General features: G+C 40.7%; 1 protein-coding gene across 2 annotated transcripts; it reads right to left on the bottom strand.

The window, feature by feature from the left end:
• Positions 1-1,857: 1,857 nt before the first annotated feature.
• LOC131228737 (ubiquitin-fold modifier-conjugating enzyme 1) lies at positions 1,858-8,661 on the bottom strand. Of its 2 annotated transcripts, XR_009163076.1 has the most exons (4): positions 8,191-8,661; positions 8,000-8,061; positions 2,196-4,378; positions 1,858-2,093 (listed from the first exon to the last, which is right to left on the bottom strand). XR_009163076.1 is itself a non-coding variant. In XM_058224590.1 (3 exons), exons 1-3 carry the CDS (start codon positions 8,521-8,523, stop codon positions 1,964-1,966), a joined length of 525 nt encoding a protein of 174 aa, XP_058080573.1. In that variant the 5' UTR covers positions 8,524-8,655; the 3' UTR covers positions 1,858-1,963. The 2 variants fall into 2 exon arrangements, 1 of the variants encoding a protein (XP_058080573.1); XM_058224590.1 differs by lacking the exon at positions 2,196-4,378 and having other exon boundaries at positions 8,191-8,655.
• Between the last annotated feature and the right edge of the window lie 1,364 nt (positions 8,662-10,025).

Raw genomic sequence — 10,025 nt, 5'->3', positions numbered from 1 at the left:
GCCAATAACAGCTAGTTTCTCACCAACAGCTAGAAACAATCACGTGGATTAATGGCCCTGGACCAAAACGGTCAACCATCCTAGCTTATATATATAGTGCCTGGATGGGTTTGCAAACCATCACAAACACACTCGAATTCATACTCATACAAACCAGTGTACTCCAACAAGACAGCAAGGTGCAAAGTTCATTTGAACCTTAATCAGAAGAACTCAAGAACATACTAGTGCAGTAGTCTAAACATTTCCATTTCTCTTTCTCATTTTGGGATTTTTCTTTTTGATATTTGTCAAAAATTTGTATATAGAGTTCCATAAGTGGATCCTCTTATTTGCTAAACGCGGATCCACACCAGGCTCGTCGTATCTTAGAAGCTGTTTGCCTAGAACCTTCAGCATTCTCAATTTGATTGACAATGGGCAAATAACGATTTAAGGACAATGTTCTCATACGTGCTTCAGCCTATCTTGATAATTTTGATATTTTTTTGGTTTACATATTTACAGAAAATATAATTTCTGTATTATTTGATCAACAATCCCAAGATGCAGATGGCAGAAAAGGAATTGCATACTGCCAATTGGAACCGAAGAATGGTTTCTCAAATAGAAACAAGGATGATCAAGAGGAGAAAGATATGCTTTGACCAGACGATACCTTGTATAACAACAATTGAAGGGCCTTAAAATTTTGAATATCTTCATCATCAAGTCTAACGTACATGATACAGAGGAAATTGTCCCCCAAAAGCTAGGAAAGGCAAAAGTCTACGGAGTTCTGTATTGATATATTACTAATGGCTCAAGCAGCAGTTTTGATATATGACAGGGAGAGAGAAGAAAAAAAAAAAAAGCAAAAGCAAAAGAAATAAAGGCAAAGCAAAACATCTGGATTTAAGAATATTGCACCTGCTGGTATGTGATAGAATGATTTGAAAAGCATTGTTTAAGTATTTATACCTTGGCAGAGTGGAATGGCAGAACTGGATTTGTGTAGCCAACATCAAGTTAGTTGGAACAAGGCTTAGAGGATGTTGATGATGAAGCAACCCAAAATATGCAAACTAATCAATTACTGCACGTGGTTCAAGTTGCCTTTGTACTCCCAGGCATTCCCCTCAGGAGATGCAAGCTGGTGTGTGTTGGTCATCCAAGTTGTAAGTAGATAGCTAGGGCCAGAGTGTAAGTGCCGCTGGCCCAATAATCAATCTGGTCTACTCTTCATGCGGACCATGGTTTTAAAGAAAAACAAATGGAGGGTTAAAAGAAACAAAGCTATTATAGCCATCAAATTATTGCACAGATGCTCGGAGCTAATGAGTGCATGGCCTCATTTTTGGGCCAGGTCACATCACAGGGTGGGGCGTACATATAGCGTGTAGCTCAGATGTTTAACACATGCTGGCTTGGCACATGGAAACATGTAGAGTCAGCAGCATGCCTCTGGAATTTTACTACCAATTGCTTTGATAAGCATCTGAAGAGCTTGACGTGCCAAGCGCAGCATTCATTTGAGCTGATGATTGCACCCCTTGTCTCTTTGATAAAAGTCAATGTCAAACAAACAGGAATCAAAACAGCAGTTGTAGATATAGCTTCGAAAAGAAAAATATACTAAAACATGGTGACCTGAAGCAATGACGTTGGCCCCTGTATTGCCGGCCCTGCCTGCCAGACATCACAACTACACCAATGATGACAATTTTTTATGTAACGGTATCTCTTTTTCTTTTTTGAGAGAGATTTTTTTTTAATGTATCATATCCTTGCCAAACCTCAGTAACATAACTTCAAGGTTCCACAGACTTTCAAGATAACATGCATTTTAGACAGTGTAAGGTACAGTTGCAAGAAAAATAACTGTTCAATGCCTCTCAAATTTATTTGTCCATCCGAAGTCCTAAAATTACAAGACATTAGTAAATGGTCTTACAATTATTTTAAATAATAAAAAAAAACTGTACTAAGATTCGACTGATGAGGTTGCATCATCTTTGTGTTTCACCATGCCTGAATCCACAAGAATAGGCACCTCTGCAGCTAGCCATGGAGCAAGACCCAAGCAAAGAGCATGGGCAATTCCGAATCTGGGGCTGCATAAACCAAACCAAACCATAATTAAGAATAATGATAATCCTAAAGGATAACAAAAATCAAAACTTGCCAACATCATTCTGCCCCACAAACATCCGTACCTACATTACTATTGTGTGAAACATGTGATGCCATACCATGTGTTTGATTCTGGCAACGAATCACGAGGTTCGCAGTGGGGAATTGGTAGCAGAGATCAGCAAGGATTGGAGTCTGATCCTGGTGGCTAGGTGACACTGGGGTGCCATCCTATGGTTGTTTTCTTTCTCTTTCTTTCCTCTTTTTTTTTTTTTTGAAATTTATTTATATATAGCTGGCTGCTTTTTCTTCAGTTCTCTGCTTCTTGATTAAACTATTCATTTAGTCACTAGGCAGAGCTGCTGTTGTTTAGGCAATATTGCTAGTGCTGGGGTCTGTCTTAGCTTTTGTATTGGTTTGTTTTAGTTCCGATAAAATTAAGTTGCTTGCACACAAAAATTGTATTTGATTCTGGCAGAAAGAAAATGAAACAGGAACTGAAAATATTATTAGAAGCAGAAGAGCGGAGACGAGAAATCAAAGCTCTACAGATTAAAAGGAAACGGCTGGAAACTAACTGAAAGGAATTGACATTCTCAAAAAATACACCAGCAAACTGCCCAAGAAACTACTTCCACCTTTGCCTTCCTAAACACCTCATCAGGGTTTCGGGATCAGTTTCTAAAACATCAATTATTACGCTCTACCCAAATTGACCACAAGCTTGCAAGAATTCTCCCTTTGGGGCCCACTCCTCCCCATGACATGGGAAGAAAAAAGACCTAATCGACTATGGCACCACCCAGCAACAGTGAAATAGGTTGAAGAAGCCCTCTGACAGCCATAGCAAAGGGGAAAGTGTAAAGAGATTATCCTCCGATTCAGCATCCCGAAGACATAAAAAATGCATGCATTTGATCACCATTTAACTTGCCAATTGTCTACATTAGGAAAGACCCAATGAACTCCATTGGCACAGAAGATTCCCGTGGAGAGGAACAAGAATCTGCCTTAGATTTCCAATCTCCGAACTCATCTATCACTTTCAAGCGTGGCGGGGGAACAGCTGCAATAACGTCAGCAAACCCACCATTTCTCCAACTCTAAACTCATCAGGATTCCTGTGACAAGGTGGAGCCTAAACCACATGACCGCATAATAAATCGAAGCACTGAGAGCTTACCATCTCTGAGCCTATCAGCACACCAAACATCCTCCCAAAACCAGGTGTGGGTTCCATTACCAACCGTATATGAAGTTTCTTTCTTGAACATATCCACAACTCTGAAGATGGCCTTTTGGGGTACTAAAGAGGCTTCACCCTCCCCTCTCTAACCCTTATTTACAGGAAATAATCTGCTTCTATAAACTGTCACCTTTCATTCCAAAGATCCAGAAGGACCATAACCACTTTCCCAATGCATTGGTGGGCCTGCATTCATAGATTTCAAATCCCCAATACTTGCCCTCCTTCACTGTGGGCCTGCATACTCCAATTCACGAGGTGAACTCTATGCTCATCTTGTCCCTTTCCAGAGAATTTCTACGAAGCTTTTCCAACGTGCTAAGATTGAAGCTGGACACTGGACAAATGACATGCAGAACAGTGGCATAGACTGGAATAATAGCATGTACAACAGTGGCATATTGGGCATGGCTGCCTTAATAAGTGTGATTCTGCCACCCAATGACAAGTATCTCCACTTCCAACTGGAGAGCTTTAATTCGATTCTGTCAATAATTGTCCCACAAGTGTTTCGTTGGCTTGACAATTCATAGCAGAAGGCCCAAGTAAGAAGGAAGACAAGCCGGCTTACAGCTAAATGCCCAGGAAAATCAATCCACCTCCACAGGTTCCAACCTAACTACCACAATCTTACTCTTATGGATGTTGATGTTCGGACCAGAAACCACCTCAAACAAAAAGACTTCCTTGGCTTGTCCACTTGCAACTCTTTAGCATCACAGAATAACAAGGTGTCATCAGCAAACTAGTGATAGGAAAACTGAAATCTCACACTTTCCACCTTAAAACTGCAAATCAAGCCCATTACTCTTGCTTTCTACAGCAACCTCCTAAGAGTTTCTGCAGCCCCCGGATCCATTCACCCACAAAGAATATCTAGCTGAACTTACAAATTCCTAGATCCATCTCCAAACTGCACAACATCCCATCCTATCCAGCATATAGTTGAGAAACTTCACGTCAACGTGGTCGCACACTGTCTCCATGTCAAGCTTGTAGATCTTTCTTCCTACCCTATTGCTTGAATCCATGCATTCGCAAGCAAAAAATTAAAATAATTAAGGAAAATCGCTTAAAAAATACAAAGTATGAATCGAAAAATAAAAATATGGGGGAAAAAAACCCAAATTGAACTCAAATCAAACAAGAAATGGAAAAACCAAAGACGAACAATGCTTCTTAAACCTTGAAATAACATATGAAGCGAGAGACCAACTTCCACATATAACTAGACAAGGAAAGCACAGATATGTGGAAAGTTGGAAGATTGTATTTGATAGCCTTGAACTTAGTTTAAGGTAATTAGCAAATCTTGTTTCAGTTGGATATAGTGTGTGAGCAAGCCACTCAAGCTCCATGCTCTCCACCCATCCTTGTGAGAACATTGGATTGGAAGTAATGATGCACTTGTACCTCGAGAATTTTAGAGACTAATTAACAAAGTGATGGAGGACCAAATCTGATGTAACCAAATGGCCACACAAGCCAATTGATCAAGATTTGAAGAAAAGGCCCCCATCTCACACGTGCACACTCCACATGTGTACAAGGATCACTTTCCCTTTTCAGCCCATCGCTACTTTCTTTTTCTTTCAAATCTCTAGATTACGAAATTTTCTTTCTTTCATATCTTTATATTAGGCAATGAGTAATTTTATATTTTTCTTATTTAAGTAGCTTCTTATTTAGGAGCTTTCTCAATTAAAATGCTCTGGTATTTAGGTGATTTCTTATTTTCTCATATATTGGCTAGCTAGGAATTCTATCTTTAGATTCCACAGCTTTTATTACAGATTGTAAAGTTTGATTATATATAAGACCTATAGAATAAGACAAGTTGAATGACATTTTCTTTATGGGATTCTCTCTGTCTTTTTTTTTCTTTCTTTACGGTAGCTGTTGAAGGGAGGGAAAGTAATCTCTAGTTCAAGACTAGAGGACTGTTGAGCTTGCTCGGTCTTGCATTCGTGATCTCTAGCATTCGGCTAGAGGATTGTTGGGTCTTTCCCGCAATCTCTTTCTTTCATTATTGATTTATTTGCTACCACTTTTAAGGTTTGCATTAAATTGATATCAAAGTTCTGCTCTTGGGATTTCTCCTCTTTTCTCTTTCACTTTTCTCCATCTTCTTCTTTTCCTCAATTTTTGTCTCCACATCCATCTCACCTAAATTGTCACCTTATCTTTGTCCCAAATTCCACTAGTAAACAACCTATACCCTATCCCACACCCATCAATTCCTTGCCCTTCCTCTTTTCCTTGCCAAAAAAACAAAAAAAACACAACCATAGATCTAGAATCCAAGCCTATAGCCAGCCTATGTTCTTGTTTGGAGATATCATGGATAGGAAGATGTCCATACGCCTCGTACAATTATCCCCATCTAGACTTTCCTACCTGTCCATATCTTTCTCATTCTTCTTATCCGACTCCTTCTGACCATCACGATTATCACCCCTATCGTCTCGAGTCTCACCCATCTTCATATGGATCTTCTAGAGATTCTTTTCAATGGCCCTCCAGATATTATGAGCAACGACAACTACATTTTGGCTACTCAAAAGCATCTCATTGCACGGAAATATCACTGAAGCCTAAGAATATTCAAAAGAGGTCGAAGGAGAAATTGCAGGAGGCCAAGAATGAGATAAAAGCATTCAAGGAAGATATTGCAGATGACTTCAAGGAACTCAAGGAGTTTGTGAGAGCTTACTTTGAGCCCTTAATTGAACGGGAAAAATTTTATGGGCTTCAATCCATTTTATTTAGCATTCCAAGGAATGATGCGATTATAGATAGTGTGGCAACCCAAAAGAAATCCCTCTTTGGATTGGTTGATAGATCAATGGCCAGATCAGAGGAAATTCAAGTAAAACCAAAGATCATTTGATGGATGATCCAATTGAAGAGACTGAAAGTTTAATAGATATGGACGATCCAATAGTCAAAGAGATGGATAGTGCTCCAGTCATATTAGCAAACTCCATAGAGGTCAACACAATAGTACCATCTCAACATTAATGAAGGTATGTAAATTGAAAGCAGACTATGACGAAGAGGCCACAATCAACGTCTAGAATGTGGAGGACCAACAAGAAGCCTTTGAAAAGATGGTTCGTGTTTCAATACCATATTAAGCACCAGCTAGCCGTTAGGCATGTAGGTCTCCACCATCAACTACCAGCAAAGCTGAAGAAGATGTGCTACAAATGAGGATCTTTGCAGGAGATTATGATTCAATTTAAACTCAAGGACGAGTTGCTTTCAAAGCCGAGTGAAATTGATGTAACCAAATGGGCACACAAGCCGATTGATCAAGATTTGAAGAAAAGGCATGCACGCTCCACACGTGTGTACAAGAAAATGACCGCTTTCCCTTTTTAGCCCATCACTACTTTCCTTTTATTTCAAAATCTCTGGATTAGGAAATTTCCTCTTTCTTTCATATTTTTATTTCAAATCTCTAGGTCAAGATTAGAGGATTGTTGAGCTTTCTCACGGTCTTGCATTCGTGATCTCTAGCATTCGGCTAAATGATTGTTGGGTATTTCCCGCAATCTCTTTCTTTTCTTATTGATTTATTTGCTTCCCCTTTCGGGATTTGCATTAAGATCTAATCCAAAAAATGGGGTAAAAGAGGACCCCACAGCCTACACGATCGACAGATGTGATGCATTAGCTAGAGACCTACAGTCGAATCAATCAGAATTAATTTGAATCTCTCTAAAGGCCTGATGAATGGTTGTGCTCACTTTTTTTTGCCCATAGTTGCATCAAGATGTGAAACATTGAACCAGCAATTCACTCAGCTACAATAGAATGAATAGGAATTACTTTAAATTTGGGAAATATAGCTGTGTACTATCTATCCATCTTTTTTTACCATATGGCATTTCACTAACTATGCATCATGTAGCTTGAGTCAAACCACCAGTTCGATAAGTAGCTTATTTTCCATCAAGAGATTGGCACACTATTTCTTCTAACTTTTTCTATAGATGCATCTAATATTAATCAGATGCAGCCAAACAGAGAGTTGAAACATTTGACAGTCCATTTGCAAAACATAGTAAGGGCCACAGGACCACACACACACAAAAATGGTGGACCTCATTTGCCATGGAGATTGCTGCAAGGCATGAAATTATGGAGAGGGAAAACAAAGGAGCATCTCTTCTAAGAAAACCCTAAATCTTTGAAATACTTAATTATCAGGAAAATTTTAATCAATGAAATTAACAGACTCCAGATTCTCAAACTCTAAAAGACAAACCTGGATAAATGAATAGAGGGTCTGTTTGGAAAGGAGTTGAACCCCGGGGTCTTTTTTTTTTTTCTTTTTTTTCTTTTGCCTGGATAGAATCTCGATAAAGATTTGAACCAAAATTATCGAGAGACATTAAAAAGCAGTACTTTCTCCAATCCCTTTCCTTCCACTCAAAACGAAATGGATTGGGCTAATAAGATCCGCTTTGATTGGATCAACTGCATGCAAACCGATATTTACATTTTCTACAACCCCCAGAACATGTGTAGCACAAAACCCAATTCAAATCCAAAGAAAAAAGCACAAACACTAAGATTCCTAAAAAAAACACAAAACCCTAAAAACCTTAAACCCAAAGACCAAGAATAGCATACCAATTCTTCGCCCACAATGGCTTGAAATGCACCGTCAAGCAAATCTTCCCTCCTCTATACATCTGCAAACCTCCAAAAACAAAAATCGAAAAATTAGAAAAAAAAAAAAAAAAAAAAAAAACACAATAAATCAAATAAACATATCAGAATAAGGTGAGAGGAAGCATTAGGTGAAAAATAACCAAATTGACCTTGTGGGTCTTTCCATCAAGCTGGGGCAGCTCGATCTCGGGGGCGGTTGCCGGGTAGGTGACAGGGATGTCGAATTGGAGGTCGAATTCGTATTTAAGGAGGTTGTGGACGTACCAGCACCTGCCGGTCCACCGCGTGCCCTCGGGGTTGGCGGCCGATATCCGAAACCAATCGTTATCGTTGGATTTGTTCATGGAGGTGTACGCGATGAGGGATTTGTACTCCTCTTTGAGACGCTGTGTCCACGCCGGCCCATCTCGTGGGCCAGCTCTGGTGGAGAGCAACGGGATCTGAGTCAGAGTCGACTTCGTGTTCGGATCCCAGCCCTCCATTTCTACACAACGATAGATGGAATAACAAGGGATGGAAACCCTAACCCTAAAATCTCTCTCCCCCCTCTCTTTCGGCCTCTGCTTCGCTTCTCTCTCGCTCAGTACCGGAGACGAGCGCGCATATGACCGCGGACGTATTTTAAGAAGCAACGAATGCTCTGGCGATTCGCGCGCGGGTAGATTGAAGGAGAATCACGCCACACGTGCTAAACTTTTGGCTCGCGTGTACAAGATCCGTGGCCGTCACCATGTGGGGCGGATGACGAACATTCGCTTCCCTGAGGAACCTGGGCTGTCAGAAATCAAATCACCAAGGATGGATAACGTGGTCCACGTTGGAACGGATACCGCGATTAACATGCCTCCGTGCCACACTTGTGCGGGGATCGAGCTTTTATTAGATTGTCCCACCAGGGAAGCAAAAATAAGATGGTCCGCTCGTTACGATACACGCGCGAGTCACCGTGTGCCATTGTAATGGGTCGTCGAAACAAATGGCCAGGTAAGAGATGTAGATGTTAAGGCTTGGGAGAGGCCGGTGGTTGTCCACAAATCATTGGGCCACACAACGGCTTGGATTACATATATGCGGACGCACACAGCTTACCGGTCGAGAAATTATATTCACATAACCTGGATCTATTCAAGTATACAAACATGACGTTTGATAAATTAATTATAAGCTGTCTAAATTTTGGGCACTTTGATTGACGTGCAAGTTTGCCTTGTACACAAGTTAATGTGCGAGTATTGCCCCACCACACTGCCAGAAGTATTTTGTCATCCTTCGGTCGTGATTCAGTGATCTACGCCGTTCATCAAGTAGGGTGCACTACGAACATGACATATGTCAAAAATCAGGGTAGCACGCTCATCAAATGATCCACACACGTATGTTGAGTTTTAACCATTGGACTTTTTTTTTCTCCAACCGCCCTTTGTTTAGTTATCCAAGTTCAACCTGCCTGATTTGCGGACGTGTATCATACACTCGACTCACCGGAGCATTCAGAGGAGAGCGATAGGATTATAGCATGCTTGCATTCGCATCCGTACAGATGCAGCATATAGAGCAAATTTAAAGAATTCGTCTAATGGGCCCCACCCTCGATTGGCAATGGGCCAAAAATTGCGACAGTCAAATTGCATGATGCGCAGCCCTTGAACGGCACAATCACAATCGTGCATTGGATCCATCTGACAAGCAATTTACAATGCCCAGCCCACCTTCAGTGTATAATGGCCTCCAGTACGATGATCCAGACCGCTCATAGCAGACACACCACAACAACCTTTTCTGTTAAAATTGCATGACCACACGCCGTCGACATGTGAGACCATGTGCTCGAATCAACTAATGAGCGGTCGGAATCACGCTCCGTGAACACATTCACTTCAATAATTTGCATTTGGAGAACATGCATCTTTTAGGCAGCATGTGGATGCAAATAGGATAAGATGGAATCATATTCCTGCCCATGTTGTGAAAGTGGCATAAAAAA

This window comes from Magnolia sinica, chromosome 16, assembly GCF_029962835.1.
Source record: "Magnolia sinica isolate HGM2019 chromosome 16, MsV1, whole genome shotgun sequence".
In the NCBI taxonomy this organism is placed as follows: domain Eukaryota; kingdom Viridiplantae; phylum Streptophyta; class Magnoliopsida; order Magnoliales; family Magnoliaceae; genus Magnolia; species Magnolia sinica.
The sequence above is the reverse complement of the archived record's forward strand: the minus strand, read 5'-3'. Positions and strand labels throughout refer to the sequence as shown.

Bases quoted from the DNA above. Each gene is read 5' to 3' on its own strand.
- LOC131228737 (XM_058224590.1), bottom strand. From the start codon at position 8,523: ATGGAGGGCTGGGATCCGAACACGAAGTCGACTCTGACTCAGATCCCG. The intron at 8,062-8,190 runs GTCAATTTGGTT...GGAGGTTTGCAG, and splicing joins TTGATGGAAAGACCCACAAG to ATGTATAGAGGAGGGAAGAT. The intron at 2,094-7,999 runs GTATGCTATTCT...TGGTTTATGCAG, and splicing joins CCATTGTGGGCGAAGAATTG to CCCCAGATTCGGAATTGCCC.